A 25,257-nucleotide genomic window follows, 5' to 3' on the forward strand; every position below is an offset into this window, starting at 1 on the left:
CTGGACATCAAGGATGCCTTATTTCTAGCTCAATGTTTTGTCCTTAGGAGCTACTCAATAAGTATATGGAGAGATTGAGTCAGTGGTCCTTGTCGATGCTGATGACCACATGAGGTTTAACTGTTTCTCTTTCCAATTTTATTTTCTACCATTTTTGTAGTGTTTTGCATTCACTAAAATTATTAGACATTAAGCTTAAACATTCAGTTTGAAAAATGTTTCAGCAGTGTACATAAATACGATCCAACATAACTATTTATCCCTTCTAATTTGTTGTAGCTTTCTCTGGACCTCTATCATACAGAAGATGATATTTACAAACTGTCACTGGTGCTGGAGCCTAGAAATTCTAAATCAGTAAGTATTGCTTTACATCTAAAAATCCGTGCCAAGCATCATTTATAGTAATTGTCTGTTACAGTGGTGCTTTGTGATCTAAACATTGAAGAATTTAAAAACCTATATTATTCCCATTATAGCAATGGAACAGCTTAGCCCTGGAAGTTTGATAATTATTCCTTTACATAGGCTAATGAAGAAAGACATCATTTTCAATTACTCTACTTTATTATTGATCTTCTATCAGTTGTGTGCCCTCTTAGGACTCACCTACATATCAGACCAAAAAAAGGTGAACCTTTTTTTTTTTTACCATAGCTCATCTTAACATTAAAAATTATTTAGAACCTTCCAAGGTTTTTTAAAAATCCCATTCAACATAAAATTAGATTTACTAAGTTTTTAAACACCCGGATTGTAATTTACAAACTTCTCTACTAATGATTTCCTCAGCTCAGAATTGCAATATCACATTGAATAGTGTATTGCTTATTTGATGGCTGACTCAGTAAAGAAACATTATGTAATGAGATTGAGGAAACTGCATTACTGAATGTGCATCATTTATTAGTTTTAGAAAGTGGACTGTATGGACCTTAGCTATGTTTTGCACTAATAAAAAATACCTGGGTGAATTTGAAATTTACAGTGAGGATGAGGTTTGCATGTTGAAGGAAAAAGGGTCTATGTTTGCTTCTTATGCACATATCCTGAGATCAATTTTTTTAAAATAAAGGTTTCGGCTTATCTCTTTACCAATTGAACTCTGTGGTGTGTTGCTGGCACCTCTAGATCCTAGTTTGTCTATCTATTAATACCTACTGTGATTCTGAACCATGGGACCAAAAGAGACAGAATGACTGTGAGCGCCGTTCTCTGGTGCTGGGAAGGCATGCGCACGAATTTGAGTCGGTGGACCTGGTGGCAGCTGTTCTGAAAATAGTGAGTGTAGTGATTCCACCAGCACGTTCACCTCCTGCCAGACCAGTCCTCAGAGGCCCATCTCCTGGGGACACTGCAGAACCGAGCTATGTCAGAAGACATAGGACAAAGGGAGGAGTGAAGATCCACACTCTTCAAAGTTAGAATGACTAAGAGACAGAGAGAAATGTAAAATTATTGGGAAAAAAAAAAAAGAATTTGTAAGCTCGTTCTTCATTCTATAGCTTTGGTGAGAAGTTGGCTGCAGCGGGGGTCAGCTATACTGCACATGCGCACACAGCATTTCCACCTCTGACACCTTCCTTTTCCTATTACCAGGAATTTTGTTGCTACCTCTTGGTTGTTGGACGCCTGGCAGAGCATCACGTACATGTTATCTCATTAACTATGTTAAGGAAACTGACTCTAGTGAACACAGGCAGGTCTCTGACGACTCCAGTAAGTGGGAGAACTGGAGTTCGGCCTCAAGTCCACCTTCAACGCCTGTTCTTCTACCGCAGAACACGGCAGGTCATTTTCCCACCATCGCTTGTATCAGGAATCGGCTAGGAACGACCATTTTAGCACACTTGCCTGATTCGTGCTCTTTGCATTTTCTTTAGTGTATTTTCAGGGTAAATTTTTGCCAATTTTAGAAGATATCTCCATCAAACATAGAAAAATCTTTTTATTATTATTTTTCTTTGGTGAAAGCAGAAGCTTTCAAAGACCCTTCCAAGGGCTAAAATCCTGTGAACCTATAAAAATATATTTCCCAGTCCCTGTCTGTCTCTTCTTGTAGTGGAATGTCATCCTAATTTGTGCTAAGCGTTTGACGTGTGCTGATAACTGGAGAACAAGCTCCAGTCGGGATTATATTCCTCAGAGCCTGTAGCCTCATTGTGCTTAACCATTGGTGCTAGCCGACCTCACCTCAACAGTCAGTCCCACTATGAAGCTTTTTCTGTTCCCCATGGTACTTTTAGTGCCTCACTAGTTCTTTGTGTTTTACTTTGTGTCTTAGATTTTTCACTCCCTCTCAAGGTCAAATAAAATCACTGCACAGTTCCAAACAACTTAACAAATATTTATGTTCTAACTATTCAGTTCCCACTTGAAAAAATAATATACATACACTGAAATAAAAAATATTTTAATTTCATTCTTGAATAACCACAATTACTTACTAATGGATATGTGTACCTTTTGGGTGCTATACAATTTCTTAAATCTAGGAATCAGATTCAATGCCGCCATCCTTAGTTCTTGTTCCGTATTGATTTTTTGCTTTGGAAATATATGATATTGAAAGAAGTGTAGCGTGACCTAATGGGTGACCTGTGAACTACTTCAGGCTGGTAGTTTGTGTGGTATCTGACAAATATTGAGAATCACTGTATTTCCCTGGGAAGTTTGAAGTATCTTTTGGTACCCCTCTGAGCTCCTGCAGTACTCTGGATGGGGCTCCTTGCTGCATAATCTAGAAACTGTGGGTTTATTTTTCATCAGTTCAACAGAATGAAAAGCTTGTTAGAAAGAGCCATGATGTATGTGAGTGACCATGTGTATAGGTGACCATATCCAGATGGCAGGTAATTTTTGGTCCTGTTGGTAGCCCACAGTATAGCAGCAAGACCCGCCCCACAACACTGCGAGGGGTTTAAATCAGTACAGTTACTCCTCAGTTTCTCTTGCAGAAATGTTTTTCCCCGGTTCAGTATCGGATTTTAAAAACCTGCTAATACAAATGTGCATGCATGCACTAGCCAAAATATTTACATTGTATGAGGATGTGAGGGAGAGGATATGACATGCACGGCACTCTTGGCTCGTCTCCTGAAAGAAATGTGTTTTGCACTTGTGTGGTGTAAACACGTTATGTGTTATTGCCACTGTTTCCTTCACATTAAATGAAAATGTCATGCAAGATCATGGAAAAGCCTGTGAAGAAAGCAAGTTCACCAGAGAGGACTGAAAGACCTAATGATTAGCCGAACAATCAAAATGATTAAGTATATTGAGAGAAATGCCAGCATAAGGACATAAACTTGGCCAAGCGCTGATGACCATTTACTGCACACATCTCCTGATTTATCACTAACACTGACTATTAAAGAATTAGATAACTGATGTTTTATCTTTTATATTATACAAAAATCTGTATAGATTATTATATAGGGGTTTAAGAACATTTTAGTAATATTCGAAGAACTTGGATAGGATTTTTGGATGAGATGGGAGGGCAATTACTTTTTATTTCTTTTAAAATAATAGAATCTAAGCTGCTGCTATACAAAAGGCACTATCCCAACATGTATGCAGTTACAGATTAGGTTTCATTGACAAAACATGTTTGTTTTCAGAACACGTAAGTGCTACATAAATGTAAGTTTTTACTGATATTATCAGTAAACAAACTGTATATACCTTTCTCAGTGACCTTGGTCCTAATTGTTCAAGGCCCCAGATAAGGTTGATAAATGTATGTATTTTCTGTCAGCAGCCTACCTCCCCTACGACGCCCACCAAGCCTGTGGTGCCCCTGGAGTGGGCATCAGGAGTGATGCCAAAGCCAGACCCCACGGTCATCAACAAGCACATAAGGAAATTAGTTGAGGTAAGTGGTTAAAGAAGTATGAAGAATGGGCACTAGTAGGCCCCTTTTTTCCCCCAGAATGTTCTGCATTTGCCCAGGAATCAGGTGGAGTCCATGAAAATGGCCCCCTGGCAGGTAGGAATAATGTAGCAAACACTTAGCTCTACCTGACTTCAGCCTCTGGAGGAGAATTTCCCAGAAAGGCCCCCTTTCCCCTTGTCAGTCTGTTCTCACTTGCCCAGATACTTTCAATTCCTCTCTCACTGGCATTTGACACCTCTGCTGTTGCCCCTGAAACTTGAGGGACTGTTCGGGGATTAGAACCTATTCATTCAAAACCCACTTGCGTGACACTAAAATGCCCAATACATTGATTGCTGAGGATAGGAAAGACCCTGTAAGTTGGACAGTTTCTCTTGCTGTCTGTTTGGGGTCTGTGACACAGTAGCACAATGCAATTTAGGTCGGAAACATCCCTCAATGAAGCGTCAGGTTCTATCAGAGTTTTCTATACAGAAAGAAGAATAGAAGTGCCAATGTGAGGAAAATGGGAACATCTCAGGCACTGGAAACAGTGATCCCTGTTTAAACATCTATTTTGATGGATCAGCAACATCCTCTGACACACGAGGATTGTGTCTTTTCTAGGAAAGGGTATTTAAAGTTAAAAAATATATATATTTTATATCTTGGACTGTCCAGGGAACTAGGAAGCACTGAAATAAAAATTATATGAAGCATTTGAGGCAGTGAGGAAAGATGCGAGGAAAGGTGATGTGGTGATGGGGTAGTAACACACCCAGCTTGGAGCCAGGGAAGCTGGATGAAGGTCCAGGGGGGATGGGGTTGCAGCTAAGGAGGGTCTGGAATCAGGAAATAGAACATAGTACTATTCTCCCTCCCACTGTAATCTCTGCTTTTCTCTGAATACTCACTCTATTCTCTGCAGACTGACTTCCTTTGCTTCCCAACCACAGGATAGTCCTTTCCTCTTTTCCGTCCTCCCTCCCTCCTTCTCTCTTTCTCTGTCCTTCTGTCTCTTCCTTATACCTTTTCCTCTCTCCAATTCCAAGGAGGGAAGGTTGGCCCAGTCTGGATAAATTGCCTAACATTGATTTAATCAAACAAAAGACTGGGTTTTATTATAAAATTCCATGCTAAATTTTATTCCACAAAAATCTCATACTTTCATTAAAAATATGGACATTAGACTATAAAGAGTAGGCACTCCGAAACAGTTAAATTTTTATGCAGTTTTAGTTGTGGACAAGTATTGATACTGGGATTGCAAAAAAAAAAAAAAAAAGTAATGCTTTGTGATTTCGAACAATTCAGTTATCTATGAATAACATAATGAGTGCTAAACAATTATATTTTTAATTAAGTAATTTGTTTATTTTATTCCTTGCTTACTTTTTCAAATAATCCTAAAGCTGCTTGCAACATAGAGCAATTCAAATAAAATAGAATAGACAGAAACCATTGGAAAAAGAGAGCAAAATTTATTATAACTGGACTGCAAGTTAAATATATGTTTGCAGGGAGATCTTACAAACCTTTTTAACAACCCAATTTAGCAGAGGGCAATGGAAAAATCTTTTAAATTTTTCTCTCATTATAAAGAAAGTCAAAGTCGTAAATATTCAAATATTACATAAAATATAGAAAATACAGTATTATTGTCAGGCCTTGGGAATTCTACTTTCTAGCTTAACCACTGATAATTTGTAAATTATTCAGTACAATTTTAACTCCCACTATGCGCGCGCGCACACACACACACACACACACACACACACATTTTCAAACAAACTTGTTCAATTATTTCCTTAGAACAATTTCTAGAAGTGGAATTGCCATGTCAGAGAGTGAGCATCGTCTTCCAGAAAGATTGTGGCTATTTACTTCACCAACTTGATATGAGGGAGCCTATTTTCTCATACTCTATGAAATTACCAATTATTTAAATATTTTTTTAATCTGAGACATTAAAAAACATTTCATTTGCATTTCTTCATTATTAGCAGAACTGAGCATCTTTCCATGAATGTATTAGCCATTTATGTTATTGCTTTGGTGATCTCCTGTTTTCCTTTTGTGGCTTTGCTCTAACACATGTTGCAAATAATTTTCTGTCATTTGTTAACTGAGCTTTTTTGATTAAGATATTTTGTATTTTATTTTAGTAAAATGTTTTTGTTTGTGACTCTGACTTTTATGTCAAGCTAAGAAAGGCCTTTCAAATTCAACGATTATAAAACTTAAAAAATATTTTCATCTATTTACCTTTGGTTATTTCATAGCTTAATTTTTTACATTAAAATATTTAGAATTTAGTTGGGGACAATTAGTTTTGAAAGATTATTAGTCATTTAACTCAACATCAATTATTGGATAATCTATAATTCTTTTCCTGTAGATTTAAAAAGAGACTTTTGATATTCTAAATTCTTTTATATACATAGACATATTGCCAGATTCTACTCTGTAGTAAGTTACAATATCACGTTGTTTTCATTGATGTAACTGTGTAGACTATTTGATTTCTGATAGGACATATTTTCTCTGATTCTCACCTTAAATACTTTTAGGCTGTTCCCAATGTGTTCATGTCTATTTGAAATTTAGAATCATTTTGATCACTTAAAATGAATTCCCACTGGAATTTTAATTGGAATTGCATTAAAAATATACTTTAAGTTTTGAGGTAATTTTAACATTTTGAAGATTCATTTCTTATTGTTGTGGTACTAGCATTCATGAATCCACCATGCCTAACTTCTACTCAACCCTGAGGTCGCAGTTTAGACATCATTTTCTCCAGGAAAACTTTTAAAATCTCTCTTCCCTGTTCCCCTGTAACACTCTGTTTTTAATCTTCGGCATCTCACTCATCTTGTTATACCATAAAAGCTCTTGATTTTGTCCTCTCTCATTAGATTCTAAGCTCCTTGATAGAAAGAACAATATTGTAGTTAACTTTGCTTTCCCAGTAATGAGTTTAGAGCCTGATTCATAAATGGTCATTCAATAAATATTTGTGTTTCATTTGTAGTCTGTGTTTAGAAACTATGACCATGACCATGATGGGTACATCTCCCAAGAGGACTTTGAAAGTATAGCTGCCAACTTTCCCTTCTTGGATTCCTTCTGCGTGCTGGACAAAGATCAGTAAGTTTTAATTTTTTTATATTTTAATGCAACGGGATGACTTCAAGAGAGGATTACCAGTGACAGTGGCCTGGAGGACATCAGACTGAATAAATTTGAGAATGGTGGGTTCAGTTATCAATTTTCTGCTTTCGTCCAGCAGCCTGATTTTGCAAACTCTATTGTGAGGCAAGGACTAGAGAGGAGATATCCTTCTGGAAGCTACTATCCACTAATAATGGAGACGTTCTGTGCTGCAGTGCATAGAACACACGCATACATCTGCTTACTAAGAAAGTCTTTGGCACTTAAAGCTGTTCTTTGAGGTCCTCTGCTCCTTTCAGATATGACAGACAAGTGAATATTCCCCACCTGCTTTGCACCACAAAGTTTGGAGAGATGAACGGTTAAAGTGTGGCAACCACTTCGCGAGATAGTATTCAAAGATCCCTCCCTTTTCTGATTCTCTTCACAGGGATGGCTTAATTAGTAAAGACGAAATGATGGCTTACTTCCTGAGAGCTAAGTCCCAACTACACTGTAAAATGGGACCAGGATTTGTCCATAATTTCCAGGAAATGACCTATCTCAAGCCAACCTTCTGCGAACACTGTGCAGGATTTGTAAGTCTGTCTTCCATTGTTTTCTCTTGTATATAGTTATTTGTATAGCATTCTGAGGAGGTAGGAAATGATACACTAAAAATAATCTATTGGCTGCATTAGATTAGACGTAAAACATGATGGCTCACTGAAATTAAAAATTAAATTAAAAACAAAAGCAAGATCTACAGGTTTAGTTATGTTCTTTCTAGGAATGCAGGGCTAGTGAAGTCAGGGAAGGTTGGTGAGCCCTGTTAAATCGAGTGAGCAGTTTATCCATTAATCCCTGCCAGGAAAATGTTCCACCTAATGAGCCTTGGCAGTCATCACTAATTCTCGTAAGTGGGTGCAATTAAGGAGAATATTTATCTTAGCTGGTTTCTCCCAGTTCTCGTTTCATATGGTGTCAGTTGCTAGAAATCTATCATGGCATGGCTCATTGATTCATAACTTGAAAAGGGAAAAAAAATCTTTTTTGGAGAAGAAGATGGATATGATCATAAATAACATTTACTCAGCACTTGACAATAATGAAGTAGTTCCATAAGCATTCACGAAATTAATGCTCATAACTAATCTATGAGGTGGGCATTTTATTCTCCCCATTTGCCGATGAAGATAGAGAGGTCTAGAGAGGATGACCCAAATTTCCCAGGTCCAAACAGCCAATAATGGCCAGAACCAGAACTCAAATGTAAGTGTTCTGACTGAATCCCGTGCTCTACCTACATCTCTGCAACACACGAAGATAGTGCACTTTATTCCCTCACATTTGATAATTCTTTGGCAACTAAGGTTGGCTTTGGCTCTAGTATTAAACGAAGAGTCTTGGGCCCTGAACATCTTCTAGTTGATACCTAAATTACAACAAGATGGAATATGTGGTGATCTAAGTGAGGGTGGCCCGGTAGCCTAGTGGGTATGACTGTTGCTTCTCTACCAGATGCCAGAGCTCAGTTATGTTCGCTGCATTCACAGTCACGTCCCACTGTCAACCCATATTGAAATCACAGCTGATATTACATGCTACTGCTAAATTACATTTCTCCCATCCCAAGCTCGAACCGGCTTTGGGAGGCCCAGGGGCAGGAGTTGGTGTTTAAGCACACACGCCTCTGAGAATGGGTAAATAAGAGGCAGTGGTTATTCCAAGATGGCCCCAAGTACTTACAGCAGCTGATACAGACTAGGGGCAAGGCCAGCCTAACCAGCTGCCTTCGCCCAACCCAGGCGAGGAGAACTTCTTTTTCTACCAGCTTCACCGCTGAGATTGCATCACCTGACCACTTTATCATAAAATAAATATGTCTTCTTTTTCAAGTTTCTCTCTTCTGAAAGGAATTTTTGGATGTATCTAGAACTGAAAAATGCCGAAGTGGGATGGGATCACGTGAAACTGTCTCCTGCAGAAAGGGCTCCAGTGAATGTGTTAGGCTATGGCATAGCTCAGCCAAAAGTCAGGCTGAGACACCTGTCCTTTGATGTGCTGTGAGAGTCAGAAGGCCCTTATAAAATCTTAGGGGTTGTGTGTTCTCTCTGGCCCTTCTGAATGTCTCTCCCTTCTATGTAGGTGATGGTTCTGTAGAAGCAGCAAGGTAGTGCTTCTCAGGAGCTTTCATACTCCTCTCTCCAACTCAGAACAGATTTGATGAGGTAGAAAGCTCCGACTTAGAGGCTAGAACCCTGGCTTTGAATCTCAATTCTGCCCCTTTTTAACTCTTTGTCCTTGGCCAAATTATTGACCATCTTTGTGTTTGTTTTTCTATCTGTAAAGGGAGTTCATGCTTACCTGTCACGTTGTTATGATGACTAAAGGATATCGGACATGTTGCATGTCACATACCACAGAGTAAATATTTCTTTTTTGTCTTTTAGTGTTCCTTGATACATTCGAAGTTTAGTGAAAATTAGCTCAAAGTTTTAATAGCTCTTTTTTCTTTTCCAAAATATATTTAACTTTATTGGTGCAATTTGATTTGATGTTTACTCACAAATGTTAAAAAAAAAAAAGTTCATTGGTTTACAAAAGGATTTATAAATATAACTGTTGAAAGGAATTCTGGGGTATTGCAAGGAACCATTTATTAGTGCCTAGATCACCTGCTTTTGAAATAAATTTCATTTTAAGAGTAAGGGAGACAAATAGACCCTACTTGCAATACATTTATTTTAGAATTAGAATTCCAGAACTGAAAGAGTTTTGCTAATTCCCTTATTTTGAGGTCTGGAGAAGTTAAGTGACTTCCCTAAGGTCACATGGATTGTTAGCAGCAGGAACATGACTCATAGCCAGGTCTCCTGATTTCCTAATCCACTGCTCCTTATGCCACAATCAATCGCTGCAAATCTACAGAAGCCTGAAACTTCAAATCAAATGATTGTGGGAAGTACTCCTACACAACCATCCACATGAAGTCACCCTCTCCTGTCCTCAGCTGTCACACTGACCCAGAGTTTCTTCCTGCCTAGTGTTGCCTCCTAGTTATTAAATAAGCTCTTAGCAAGCAATGCCCTGACTTCCCTTCCTGATAGGACCGTGCTTGACTATATCTTTTTCAGCAGTTTCTACAGCTCTGCTAACAATGTGCCATACCCAGATATTAAGATGCTTCTTAAATTTTATCCTTTCTTGTTCTTGATCAGGGGGTTTTACTCACACACACAACACCAATGATCAATGACTTCCTGTCTTTCCCTCAAGTGACACATTCTTCTTTCCCTACTTACTAGCTATAAGACCTTGCCAAGCGACTTCACTACTCTACAGCTTAGTCTCCCATCTGTAAAACTGAGAAAATTATTAGTATCTAGCCTATAAGGATTCTGTGAGCATTAAATGAATTAATACACATAAGGAGCTTAAAACTGTGCTTCTCACATAATAAGAGTTCAATGAACATTAGCTATCATTATTATTTTTGTTATTACTATTACTAAGGGCTTGGTGAAGAAACAATTTCCTATCACTACAAAGTTTTCCAGATGTGAGACTTTGCAGATTATTTAATTTCCTGGATCATCGCACTCCCCTTTCATAAAAAAGAAGTCAAACTAGATTATCTTGAAGATCCTTCTAGCTCTGACATGATGTGATTGCCATAACTACCCATTTCCCTTTGCTCCTCCCCATCCCTCTTCCTAACATCCCAGGCACCTGAGGTCTTGCTTCCAGTTAGTTATCTTAATAATCCTTCTTGTCCCCAAAGCGAAATGTTGCCTTGTCCCAGGAGACATTTGCATCTTAATGGTATATTCCGAGGGGCCAATAACTTTTAAGGTTCAAAGGAATCACTCTCCAGTGATGGAATTTTCTTATCAGAAGGATGGTAAGAAGCAGGCCTCCCAATGCCCTGGAGTCACTTCCCATTGGCAACTCTTTTCATAGGGCCCTAATGCCCACGTTCAGGGCATCATTGTCCTATAATGCATTGTGAATGACACTTCCATGAGCCCCAATAGGCCACCCACCAGCCTTGCTTCTTTCAAAATAATTGTAAATAGATATCAGTCACCTAACCTTACCACTAAAAAGTTAGAAGTGGAGAATCTCCAACTTGAGCTAAGCCCATGTAATTCATCAACACTGTATTATATCTGGTGTCCCTGGTGCCCTTGCGCAAGTGCTGTGGGAGGCATGAGAGAGAACATGGGAAGGCCCCTTCTTCATGAAGTTTACAGTGTGTCAGGAGGGCGAGGATACCACCACCAGGATGATGCCCCTGAACCACCTGAGCAAATGCTCCCTCGTCGAACTGTAAGCCCTCATGGATGTCACTTCCTGTATCCAACTTCCTACTTGGTTGGCAGAATCTGAGCCTTTCCTGCATCTCCCAAAGCCCTGGCACAGGCCAAATAGTGAGCAAATGCGGAGAGTGGCTACATGAATAAAAACTAGCTCTTTCCCTCTTCTGTATTATTTTAAGGTACGAATGCTACTCGGAAACTAAACTAGCAAAATATATATGCCTTACTGCAATGTGCACTGCTTAGGTTGCTTAATTGCCTATAGTGGGCGCCAAGAACAACGAGTGATCCAAAAGAAGGCCAAAGACAGTGATAAAGCCTCCCATGGAAATTTTTCTGAGAACGCATGATGCTAAAGTCCAATAAATGTACCAACGTCAGTTTCCCATCCTTGTTTCCATTTGGCTCCCAGAAGGAAAAGGGAAGCAAAATTCCTGTTATCACCCCAGCTGGAGTGGGCTGGAAGAGGGTTCTTCTATCTGACAGGAAGGGTGTCAGGAGCAGCTACATCCTGTTTGTGCTCTGCTAGTCATCAGCTTCCGGGGGACTTCCTTCTCTGTGGCCTTGTTTTCCTTCCAAATTTTTCTTCAGATTCCCTGACATTCCTTTGTCTTTTGTTACAGCTCTGGGGCATAATCAAGCAAGGCTACAAATGCAAAGGTAAGTAAATGTTACTTTGTTAAAACTTAAAAACATGACATTTGGGGTAGGAATCAACTTTACCTGATGAAACCCACAAAGCTCTTAGAGCATGGTGGAGAACTTGAGTCTTTTGGGCCACTGGCAGCTGAAGAGTTAATATGTCCAGGAAAGAACTCTGTGGACTTTTGAAGAGCTCAGACTGAAGTTTTTTGTAGCTGTTAGAAGAGAAAGGAAACCACCCCACATCAACCCGCACATATCTAGCCGCCATCTCTGAGATGTCTCGCTAACCATAGGCACACAGTTAAGGTGGGAATTCTGACAAGTCTAACTAAAATACCGTGTATAAGAACTTTATCCTTCAGGAGGAAAAAAACATACACACTTATTTCTGTAATGCATATGCATTTCTTTCTCTGCTAAATCACAGATGATGATAAGAGGAAGAACCTTAAAACTTATTTTTTCTCTTTCAATAAATTCATTCACGTATCTCCCCTATTTAATTAAAATCTATAAACAACTGATGAATGCAATACATGAGCATTTTATAGGCATTTAGGAATGTGTTTCTACTTGTACACATATAATTATTACACATTATTGATAGTTAATTTAAGAAATTATTGAATGTTTTATGCAGACCCTTTATGCTGGTTCATTTAAGAATCTGATAATGCTCTTGAAAAATAGAGTAAAACTACAAAAGGAACATCTCGATCACAGAATGCCTTTAGGTTAATATCGTTCCCTCGTGATGCTTTTTTCCCCTCTAGCCATCTTTCAGTATTTGGCCCTCATTTTGCACAAAGAGTAAGTTCGCATGAACCTCAATGAGAGCCATGTTTTAGTGCTGAAAAAATGCTTTTAGTTCTCTATATCAGTGTCTTAAAGATCTAACTTGAATTTTTGCTTTCAGGCAGCAAAGATACTACAATATCTAACTGCCCAGCTATAAATCATTAGTTTTATTCTGGTTTTTGTCCTTTATCTCCCAAAAGACACCACACACACACACACACACACACACACACACACACACAATTTTATGAAGTAGAGTATCAATTAAACCCTTTGGATCATCTTTGTACATACGGTATTTTTTCTTAAAGGCACACAGAATGAGAAACCTAGAATAAACTAAACATGTCGTTACAACTCAATTTTTCTATGATGTCATCACAAGACCATTTGGGGGGAAATAGGTTTTAGGAATCATTTGAAAAATCTTCTTTGATGGTGAGAGAGAAACATACTCTTTAAAATGATCTTATTTGTTCAGTGAATCTAAGGGAAATGTAAGACGTGCATCATATGAAACAATTGTGTTGCATCTTCCAAAGTGGCCCAAATTTTCTACCCAAGTAGCAGTCAGTATTCTGCTTTCTTAACTAAAGCACCCTAATGGGAAATGTCACGGAACCTGCTACATGCCATTTCCAAGCCATAGCCAAATCTGGAATGTGTTTATTGAACATAAGCCCACCTTATTTTTTGTATCTATGCAAAGAAAGGAGGCAGAAGAGGTCATCACTTGACTTGAAAAAGGTTTTGAGAAATGAAGAAGAATAAAAAAAATGCAGAGAAATGCTGAATGGAAGACACCCTTGCTGTAAATGATCGGAGTCAGCAGTTGGTCCTGGGAGAGACTAGAGGCTGAGGCTGCTTGCCCTCATTCTGGCTCAGGCAGCCTCCCTGTGGGGACCGCATCTTGGCCTGTGGGGGGGGGGGGTAAAAACCGCCCCTCTGTGACTTGCATTTAGCTCAGGATGAAGGCAACTCCCCACTCAGCCTAGCCCCTTCTTGTTGCCTCTCCAGCACCTCAATAAATTGTGTAGAGGAAGAAAGTGAACAAATGTAGGAGAACTTTCAGAACTCCAGGAAGACAGGAATCCCTTTGGCCCTTTCCAGCCCCAAGACACACCCTGTGGGCCTGAGTCACACTCTGAGATCCAACATAGAATCGAGGATGGGGAAAGGGAGGGTGGACAGCTCAGGTGCCGCCCTGCAAGCTCAGTCAACTCCAGACTCACTTAGAGCTAATTATCTGTGATACTTTGGGATTTTTCAGACTGTGGAGCCAATTGTCACAAGCAATGCAAAGACCTCCTCGTCCTGGCCTGCAGGAGGTTTGCCCGGGCACCCTCCCTGGGGAGTAGTCATGGGTCGCTGCCTGGAAGCCCCTCCTTGCCTCCAGGTAACATCCTCTACTTTCTTTCCCACCATGATTTCCCTTGGCTCACCTTCCCCCACCTAGACCTCGGTTGGGTCCTAGATCCAATCTGTTCAGAATTATTATAAACACCAGGGCATTCTTCAGGATGGGCAGAAGTGGCTGCACCCTTGAATCCCTCTCGATTCTTGCCGCTTTCAAGTTTCACGAACATGCACCTCATCTGTAGCTAACTTCATTCTGCCTCTGATCTGTTTCTCTAAGACCCGTCACTTGCACCAAATTTAATGGTTTGCTATGAAGAGGTCAAATGTCAGATAATCACAATAATCCCCATTACCTTTCCCCTTCCAGTGCAGGATGAGGTGTTTGAGTTCCCCGGCGTCTCCACTGGACACCAAGACTTGGACAGCAGAGCCATCACACTGGTTACGGGCTCTTCTCGTCAGATCTCCGTGAGGCTGCAGCGGGCCACCGCCAGCCAGGCCACTCAGACTGAGCCAGTATGGTCAGAGGATGGCTGGGGGGACTCAGGATCCCACACCTTCCCCAAAATGAAATCCAAGTTCCATGACAAAGCGGCAAAAGACAAAGGCTTTGCCAAGTGGGAAAACGAGAAGCCCAGGGTTCAGGCTGGAGTGGATGTTGTTGACCGTGGCACTGAGTTTGAACCTGACCAGGATGAAGCAGACATGGGTGAGACTAGACAGGATGGTGAGGTCAGTGCTGGGTAAAACCACAAATAAAATCAGAATAGGGAAGTTGAAAGGGGCTGAGATGAGTGTTACAGTGAGTCCAGGAGGCAACCTGCATACTTTTCAAAGCAGAATGGTTGGGCATCACGACATACCACTTTTTTAGTCTTGCCACTGGATAGTTACGTGACCCCAGGCAAGTGGTTTAGACTCTTTGGACCTCAGTTTCATCATGTATAAAATTAAATTGGACAAGGTCTAAAACTTAGTGAAACTTGCCATGTCTATGACCTGGAATGATGTCCCAGAAACCCACGACTATTGCATGTTTTCAAGATAGCAGTGCACTAAACTGATCAGCTTGGTTTTTCAAGTTAGAATCAGAGCCCAAACTCAGGGGAGGCGGTAGAAGCGAAAGACTGGTAGGTAGAGAAAGAGAGTTGGAAACGCTTGCCCCTACTGGAAAGAGAGAGAGAGAGAGAGAGAGAGAGAGAGAGAGAGAGAGAGAGAGAGAGAGAGAGAGAGATTTGACACCATCATGGAGAAGGGGATGGTGAGACTCAGAGACATGGGGACCTAAAGGTTCTATATACCAGGCTCTGCCTCCTGCAAAACTTATACTTAATCATCCCAAGCAAATAGGGAAGCATATGGAATTTGTTAGAACGAGCTAAAAATATAAATTGATTCAAGATGGACTTAGATAAATTTATTAGTCAACAATTCATAGTGTATTAAGAAAAAGAATTTGGGGAAATGGGTGTCATGTTCCTAACCTTTAAAACAATGTCATGAAGGGTAGTAGCCATTGCCTTCCTACCAAATCATTCTCAGAAGCAGAATATTGGGTTGGGCAGAGATCCTACTGGATCAAGCCACTGCTCTTTATTCTTATGGGTGGTCCTGCACATTCCACACTCTTCAGAAGTCCTAAACACACAGTCTTCATAGTTTCCCATGATGAGAAAAACTCCAGTGACCTTTAACCAAAATTCCTCTAGTTCTTTTCTCATTGAAGACAATCAAAAGGAGGCCACACATATCTTCAGTCAAATGAAGTTTATTGTAAGTTCCTGCCGAGCCATTTTTTTCCCTTTATTATAACACTGGCTTTTAAAAACTGCTTTGTTGAAATATAACTTAATACTATAAAATTTACCCACTTCGAGCATAAAATTCAGTGGTTCTTAGTATATCCACAGCATTGCACAACCATCACTACAATCTAAGTTTAGAACATTTACATCATTTCAAAAAGAAGCCCTGTACTCTTTGGCAGTCTCCTTATCTTGCCAACCTCTCCCTGCCCCAGGCCACTAATTTACTTTCTGTCACTACAGATTTGCAATACCAACTTTGTTTTTAACACTTCTCCTACTATCATCTTGGCAAATATTTCAGTCCTATCCTTTCGCTACTACTGGCCTAACATAGCTCAAGCTGGGAATATCTATATCTATATCTATATCTATATCTATATCTATATCTATATCTATATCTATATAAAGGTGAATAATAAAAAAAGTTTATGAGTTGATGACAGAGGAAGCTATCCTAGGGCAAGGTATCTTAATTTGAGGTCCAAAGAAGGGCTTCAGGGAGTTCATGAAAGTACATTATATTTTATGTGAAATTATAATGGGTGCATGCTCATTTGAGGGGAGAGGGCCTTAAGGGGGTCTATGATCCAAAAAAAAAAAATGCAAGAAACCATTAGGTAAGATTTTTGGATGATGTCTGAAATTTTGCCAGTTACCCCAAGTGCCACCTCAGCCTGCAGAGCCTGTTTCCATGATCAATGTGGCTATCACAGAAACCTCAGAAAAAAAGAGCTTCTATGGGTAGAGTAATAGGATGCCCACCGAAAGCTCTCAGATGGTGCCCACCGTGTGGAGCACCTCTGAATTCAGAGGAGTATCTGCTTTTGTTTCACAAACAATGTGACTAGCCATTAGCTCACTTCCGTTGGCGTCGCACCATTCAAGTTACTTAAACCTTGCTCCTGGGTTAGGAGAAATTTTCAGCTTTTTGGTATAGGACAGTCACTTACATGGGTAAGATTTCCTGATCTTCAATCTCTATAAAGAAATAGAAACAAAGATCTATTTTTTTAAAATTTTATTTTTTTCTTTAAAAATTGGCCCTTTATATACAGATATTCCCTTGCCCTTTCCATTTTCTCATCTCATAAAACAAAAAGATGATTCATTGACCTCTAAGACTTACTTTCATATGTTCTTGTGTAAAATGCATTTGGCATACTGTCTCATCCTCATCCAGATCAGCAACAAATAAGATATTTAGCTTTGTTTAGAGAAAAAGCAAGAAGGAAAAAAAAATGTGAAAAAATTACACCCAAGAGTTGAATATGTACCCAAAGGAGTTTTCAAATTTAAGAATTAATTTTTCTTCTAGGCAACACCAATGAATAGCATTAAGAGAAATGATCTATACATTTACTATTTAGGTAGAGATGATATTTATGAGTTCTAAAAGTAAAAATGATAAATGGATGGAAAAATGTCATTGGGTTTGTAATCTGTATTTTGCCTTTGGTGGAGTTTCAAGATTTATATTCATTTAAAAATATAAGGGTGCGAATATTTTCTGTGGTGGTAATTGTCATTTCATCCTTAGATGGCAAGAACAGGTCAAGATTACTTTCTTGGCAGTATGAATATGTATATTTCCTTTATAATGTTTCTTTGTTTCCCATTATCTTGTGCTGAATTAAATCTAATTAGCAAATATCATAGAAAGGCTAGGAAATGCTGGAGTAAACAAAGTTGAATATTTCTCTCTCTCTCTCTCTTTCGATAAATGGCTATGTATACCTATATAGGTATATATCATTTTCCCTTTAGATTTTTCTCAGTGCCCTTATACTAATTTACACTGAGAATTTCTAAGAGGGGAACCTCAACGTGGAGCATTTCAAAGGCCAGTGTTTTGTAGATCACTCTTTAGAGAGCACCGTGGAAATCATCCTTGTCACACTCTGTATGGGAGTCTTTAAGATTTCATGTTCTGGTTGGGCTATATGATCTTTTAATTCTCTCTAAATCTATAGAGTATAAGGTATCATTTGAGCTGTTCTCTCGAATTTATCTGATAAACTGCTTTCTAGGAACACTCTTACCACAGGTTCTGATTTGTATTGCAGGATGGCTGACTTCAGGCTGAGGACAGTGAGGGCAATAACGTTGGCATTTGGAAGGAGCAAGATGAAACTCTGAAGAACAGTCCAACTCCCAGGAATTTACCTGAAAAGATATCTGGACGTTTGCTGCCTGTGACACTATGGGATCTCCGTGATTGAACTATGGGACAGAGGATACCTTAGGAACTATTTATTTCCTCTTCCCTTGCCCTTAGTTAGGTGCCACATATCTTTCTCTAGAGCCATTCATACATGGGTGAAATGAAAGCTTTTGTGCATGTACTTGATACGTATTCTCTAAAGTCAGACTTTGCTTTTTTTTGAGAGAATATTATTTCAGTATTTTTATAAAGTTTGGGGAGGGGGGATGTTTAACAAGGAGTTGATTTTGAGGTCTTTTGGTATGCTTTTAAATGGGACCAGGGCAACATTTTCTTGAAAGACAAGGACCCTCTTCAGATCTTGGAATGCAGTGATTCCTCTAATGACGATCTGTTGCAAGGAGAAGCTGTTTACATTGTTCTTATCATATGGTTGCTATTATGATGTGTAACAAGTCACACATTTATATATCATGTAAGTCTTACCAATTCTATATCACTAGGAAGCTACGAAACAGCCATGAAAACTCTCCTAATATATATAATTGCCATGGGGGAAAATTAACTATACTTGTCCCGTCTGACTAGCATTAGCCATCTTCCTTAAGACTTCTATTAAGACTGTTATTAAGAAATATGAATAACAAAAAAAATCAATTTAAGCCTTTGGGGATAAAATTTAGGAGGAAAATATTCATCAAATGAACCACTTAGTAAAATGTAAAATGACCAGCAATTTTTAAAACTCAAGATAGTTTAAAGAATTTTATTTGTTAAGGAGAAATATTTTAGGTTGTGAAAAAGAACACTTGTGCTCTTCCTAAGAAATTGCCATCCCTAATTAACAAACGGTCATAGAAAGCAAGCCATGACAAACTACATTTGATTAACATTCATTTAAAATTTTAAAGTATCAACATTTTAAATATCTTCCTTTGACACAAAATAACTACACATAAGTTTGTTTCTTATGTGATGAGAGGATAGAGAACTTGGTCCAAGATGTTCAAAAATAGAAATGGGGTTGAGCCTGTGGAAGAAGGCAATGAATGACCTGCTACCAAGTGACCAATCAGAAATTGTACCCGCAGAAATGCACTGGTCTGCATTTGTGAGTTTAAGTGTATATATTCTATGTAAGGCTGAATTTGCTTCTATGTGGGGCAGTCATTTTGGTAAAGAAATGCCTTTCTTCTGTTCTCCATTAGGTAACTGAGGACAGTTCTCAGCAAACATCTGTTGAGCACCTGTTCTATGCAGGTCCTGTGCTAGATACACAAAGATAAGTGATGCTTGGTCTCTACCCTCAGGAGCTGAGAGCCATTAAGGCAAATTAGTTGCTTTAAATATGGTTCCAAAACTGCTAGAACTGACTCAATTGTGCAATTCAGAGATCAATTTGCAGAGATATTGCAAATTAAATGAAGTTCTTAGTTAGGGGAGCTGTGACTAAGCCAGGTAATAAGAGAACTCACCATCTGTAAGTACCTCAGAAGGCAAATCATCATCCCCAAGTATTGGTTCTTTGTATATATACTATCTATTCCTACTCATAAATGCAATGAAATACATGTTAACAAAATTAAAAACAGAAAATGGCAATTTAAAATATAACCAACTTCTCTTGTGTTTTTTTTAATTTAAGAAAATTCAGAAAGAAGCTTGTTAATAAATGTTGGACTATTCTTTTTTTCAGAGCAATCATTTCACTTGGGTTATTTTTGAGTTTTTCCATATAAAAACAGTTTTATATTGTCAGTCTTCCTGTAACAAAGATACTAAATGTTCCTTGAGTAAAAAACAAACACAAAAAAGAAAATAAAACAATGAATAAACTATACACATATAAATATAACTATAAATATACACATACACACATTCCTATTATTTGCAGAAATTTGAGTTCTTGTTGAGCAGCTTTATAATTTTGATGATATCATTTACTCACAATCAATGGTGTCTGTGATGTTACCAATCTATCAATTTCCCATCATCAGTAAAACAAACAAAATAGGCAAACCCATGGTGGAGAACACATTCCTCCAGAATTTTTTTTTTTTGTAGTTTTGACAATCACAGTCACTTTTTAGGTGAAAAAGAAAAACAAAACAAAACTCTTAACAGTGAACATTATTAAATACCAGTTAGATAATGCAACTGATTCTTTATTGAAAGATGTACAAATTGGGCTGATGCTTTGTTAGATCTTCCTAAACCAGAGGGCAAGTATTTGAACACTTTATGTTGAGTGGTTGCCTCCTGAAGCAATAATACCCCTAGATTTCTATGGTAAAGAGTCTCTCCAAAATTCAGAGGGATTTGCTATTTAATAATGCAGGCAGGACTCCTGCAGAAGGGAGCTACTATCGATGGTAGGAAGTGTGGTATTTCTAAGATAAATACATTGATTTTGCCAAAATATACAGACTCTAGAATGACTGAGGAGGGAAATTTAGTCAAATGAGATTACCACGATATACCTTTGGCATGCAGTCCGTGAAAAGATTTAAATTCCACCTTTGCTGGTAAAGAGTCATGAGATCCTGGGCAAGTCAATATGTCTATTTGAGCCTCAACTTCCTTATTGGAAAAAGAGATTTCACTACCTTCCTCAACTACCTCATAGAGTTGTAAAAATTAAGTGGAATAATATTTGCAAAAGTACCTTGTAAAGACTTTATAAGTAAGTGCATATTATTTTGTAGTTAAACAGTGTTTTTCTCTAAAATTGTCTTCAAGATCTCAGACTTTATATATCATATGGCTGCATACTTTAGAAGCTCTAAACATAACATTTAACTAAATTTTGTGTCAAAAAATTATTTAAACAAAGTATAAATGAAAAATATTCAAAAACATTTTTCTTATTCCTGGCACTATGTATGTGTAGGGTTAGTTCTAGTCTGTTTTCTAACATTAGCTATTCTGTATTGTTTGAAAATAACTAGGCAAGATGAAACCAGATGGGTAAAACATAAATGAGTTTAGAGAAAAATAAATCAAAATTAGATCTGTTTAAGATGCTAGCTCTTGAAAGAATTTAGTTTACTACAGGAAAACAAGAGAAAAACAAAAATTAACTTTTAAAGTAGAAAGTATATCATTTATTTGACAACCAGAATATGTTTTACGACCATTCAAGGTGGTAATGATAGGTAGCTACCTGAAATTTAAGGCTCATTGGGAAATAGCTTCCTCCAGGGTGCATCCAAAATCTGCAAGGTTTCTGTTGCGATATCAGCTGACATTCTTATGGGAGTACCCTTGCAAGTAACTAGCTGCCTTTCTCTTGCTGCTTTTAAAATTCTCTCTTTGTCTTTGTCTTTAACTTTTGCCATTTTAATTATGATATGTCTGGGTTGGGTCTGTTTGGGTTCATCTTGTTTAGGACTCTGTGCTTCCTGGAGTTGTATGTCTATTTCCTTCACAGGTTAGGGAAGTTTTCAGTTATTATTTTCTCAAATAAATTCTCAGTCACTTGCTTTCTTCTTCTCCTTCCGGTATCCCTATGATGCAAATGTTGTTACACTTGGTGTTGTCCCAAAGGTCCCTTAAACTGTCTTCTTTTTTTTAAGAGGATATTTTTTATTTTTGCTCTATTGAGTGTTTTCTGCTACCTTGTCTTCTTAATCTCTGACTTAGTCCTCTGCTTCATCTAATCTACTGTTGATTCCTTCTAGTATATTCTTCATTTCATTTATTGTGTTCTTCACTTCTGACTGGTTTGGTTTCTATGACCTTTTTTATGCTTACTATCTCTTTGTTGAAGTTCTCACTGAGATCATCTATTCTTCCCCTAAGTTCATTGAGTATCCTTATAATCAATATTTTGAACTCTGTATCTAGTAGGTTACTTGCCTCCATTTCATTTAGTTATTTTTCTGGAGTCTTTTCCTGTTCTTTCATTTGGGACATGCTTCTTTGTTTTCTCATTTTGGCTGCCTCTCTGTGTTCATTTCTATGTATTATGTAGATATGCTATGTCTTCCAGTCTTAGCCAGGTGGCCTTATGTAGTAGGTGTCCCCTGTGGACCAGTGGTGAAATCTTTCTGATCACTTGTACGAGGTGCGTCGGGAGTGTCCCTTGTGTGGGTTGTGTGTGCCCTCCTGTTGTAGTTGAGCCTCAATCGTCATTGGTACTTCAGTGGGTGGGATTGACTCTCGGGCTGACTGTGAAGATTGGCCATGCTCACAGTGTTTGAGCTGCTGTGTCGAGGCTGACCCCACAAAGTGAGATTTGCTCAAGTGGGCTTATGTTCCTGTTGAGATCACCCTTTGGATGTGCCACTTTTGGGCTAACCAGGTGGCACTCTGTTAAGGTCTAACGCCAGCCTCTAAGTATCTTGGTTCTGAAGCCCCTTCGGAGGGGGTTCCATGCAGGTCAAAGTCAGCTGCTGCCTGTGACTGGTCTAGGGTTAACTGGTAGGAACTACAAAACTATCCATGGTTGATCATTGTCTATTTTGGACCTGGAGGCATGTGAGAGAGCCTGGAGGCATGCTGAGAACCAAAGATGACTGCCACCAGTACCAGGCTGAGGGGCAGCTCAGAAAAAGGCCCAGGGCACCCCAAGTCTTAAGGCAACTGCCAGCTGTTTATAAGGCTCAGCAGGTGAGAGAGCCTCAGGTGGTACATAAGTTGGATGAGGCAGAGTCCAGGAAGCCACCAGGGTGGGGCAAGTAATGTTCCCCAGGTTAGTGCAGATTCAGATTTGCTGCCAGTGCTGAGCCTGTTACCACTCACAAAAGTCTCAGATTACACTGAGGCCAGGTAGGCAGACCTGAGATTCACTCAAGAAATACTGAAGCTCAGGTAGGGGTTAGTACCCTTTCCTAAAGTGTCTTCTGAAGTGCTTGAGCTGAGGCCTGTTAGCGCTTAAGGAGCCTCCTGCCAAGAGTGTGGGGTGGGGCTCGTTGCCCAGCAACAAATTGCTACCAGCAATTTGCGAGTTGGGTGGGGCGGGGTCTCAGGGAGTCACAGGGTTGAGCAAGAAGATCTTACCAGGCCAATGCAGAATCAGATTTGGCCAGGTTGGGAAGAGGGCTCAAACACAAGCAAGATGGCGCCTACCTATATGCTACATAGGAGGAGGGCTCAATGCAGGGATAACAGCAGCTGCCCCTCCAGCCCTCACCCTGAAGCCACACAACTCAGTCTTTCCCTGTATGTCTCTGGCACCTCCGGAGTTGCTGTCCCTTCACCCCTGGAGACCAAGGTGAGTGCCTGTGAGCGATTCTGCGAGCGGAACCTTTAAGGGGACCTCTGGGTTTACTACCGTCTTCCATCTTACTCGCTGGGTCAGAATCTCCACTGATTTTTACAGCTAGATTCTGTGGGAACTCCTCTTCCTGGTACTGGAATCCTGGGTCGGGGAGTCTTGGTGTGGGGCTGGAGCCCTTCACTCCTCTCCGGGGTATCTCCACAGCAGAGCTATTCTTTAGATGCTGAAATGCCACATGTAGGTGTGGAATCAGCCTGTTTTGTGTCTCCACTCTTCCTACCAATCTTAATATGGCCTCTGCTTTATATCCCAAGTTATAGGAGTTTCATTCAATTAGTCTTCAGATGGGTCTCTAGGTTGACCATTTCATAATTAAGTTGCAATTTTAATATGGTTATGGAATGCACAGTGTTTACTTAACCCACTATCTTGACCAGAATTTGTACTATTTTTTAAACTTCTCTGAAGGTTTGTAGTTAAAAAAGGTTTTGGGGAAAAATTAACCATTACTTCTTTTCTGAATGAAATAATTTAATAATCAACAATGAGAATAAAAGCAAAAAATAAGTTCCATTTGTACAGAAACTAGGGGACCTCTGAAACCCTAGGCCCAATAGAGGAAAAATGACCCAAAGCATCAGATTACTCAGAGAGGCTTGCAGGAGGAGAGAGAGAGAAGTTGCTTCATTAAGAGGGATTTGCTGGCTGCAACATCAAACAAACAAACAAACAAACAAACAAACAAACAAACAGAAAACAGGTAGCAATCAATACCCTTTTTAGAGCAAAAGAGCACACTATGAAGTCCATCTCCTCAATCCTCTATTTATAACAGAAGGAATGTATATACCAGCTGGTAGCAGGCTCTTCCTGGCCCTGGTTTGGTTCCAAGAAACAAGAGTTGGAACACACAGGGAATATTTTCCAGAAGTGAATATTCTAGGGGATGTCTCTAGGTTAATAAAGCGCAAGAGTCTTTGTGGTGGAAAAAAAAAAAATACCACAGTTGCTAATACCTGCCCAAAATATAAAAGACTAATTGCACATAAATTACATGCAAAACTTAGGACATAAGACTAATTTCACTTGGCCTGGACACTCCCCTCGTTTCTTCCTTAAATGAAATTTCCACAAATTTCAGATAAAAGTGAAAATCAAAACAGAGTTAAGATAGAACAAAACCCAGAACATACTAGAGAAAAAAAAAAAAGAAGTTAAACAAATGTCAGAAGACTTCTCACCTGAAAAAAACAACAAATCAAACACTCTTAGAAAGTATACGAAAACTGTTTCTCTAAGAATTTCTCAAGAAGTGAATTTTTATTGTCATTTTAACTTATCTTTTTTTTACACAATAGATAACTAATACAATAACCTATTGGGTGATTAAAACATACCCTTTGGGTTTTCTACTCTACTGCACAGAAATAATTTGTATCTTCACCAGATAAAAATCTTTGCATCTTATCAAGTTTTATTCAAGTTAGCATCTAGATACTAATCCATAATAAATAGTATATCGAACCAAATTATATTCCCCTAGAAGAGTTTCTCAACCTCTGTAATACTGACATTTGGGTACAATAATTATTTGTTGGGAAGGGGTGGGAGCTGTTCTGTGTATTGTAGAGTATTAACAGCATTCCTGTCCTCTGCCTACGAGATGCCAGTAGTATCTGCCCTTAAGTTGTGCCTACCAAAAATGTCTCCAGATATTTCCAAATATCCTCAATTCCAAAATTGCCCCTGGATAAGAACACTGCCCTTGCATCAGAATCATCTAGAGATCTTGCATAAACACAAACTGATGGGCCCTATCTACAGAGCTTCTGATTTTGTTGGTCTGGAGTGGGGCCCAAGAACTTGCATTTCTAACAAGTTCCCAGATGATGCTGGTGCTGATACTACTGGTT

General features: G+C 39.0%; 1 protein-coding gene across 12 annotated transcripts in view; it reads left to right on the plus strand.

Moving 5' to 3' along the window:
- Positions 1-19,737, plus strand: part of RASGRP3 (RAS guanyl releasing protein 3) — an 85,269-nt gene extending 65,532 nt beyond the window's left edge. For 9 of the 12 annotated variants that reach the window (XM_016136033.2, XM_016136031.2, XM_016136039.2 and 6 more), the window contains 8 exons: positions 280-357; positions 3,761-3,877; positions 6,912-7,027; positions 7,482-7,629; positions 11,976-12,012; positions 14,066-14,191; positions 14,522-14,886; positions 18,026-19,737. In XM_016136033.2, the coding sequence (XP_015991519.1) occupies positions 280-357; positions 3,761-3,877; positions 6,912-7,027; positions 7,482-7,629; positions 11,976-12,012; positions 14,066-14,191; positions 14,522-14,886; positions 18,026-18,034 (996 nt within the window). In that variant the 3' untranslated portion in view covers positions 18,035-19,737. The remainder of the gene's footprint in view (positions 1-279; positions 358-3,760; positions 3,878-6,911; positions 7,028-7,481; positions 7,630-11,975; positions 12,013-14,065; positions 14,192-14,521; positions 14,887-18,025) is intronic. The other 3 variants (XM_016136038.2, XM_016136028.2, XM_016136030.2) reach the window with 2 other exon arrangements.
- Positions 19,738-25,257: the final 5,520 nt, after the last annotated feature.

This window comes from Rousettus aegyptiacus, unplaced genomic scaffold (genome assembly GCF_014176215.1).
Source record: "Rousettus aegyptiacus isolate mRouAeg1 unplaced genomic scaffold, mRouAeg1.p scaffold_m13_p_7, whole genome shotgun sequence".
NCBI lineage: Eukaryota > Metazoa > Chordata > Mammalia > Chiroptera > Pteropodidae > Rousettus > Rousettus aegyptiacus.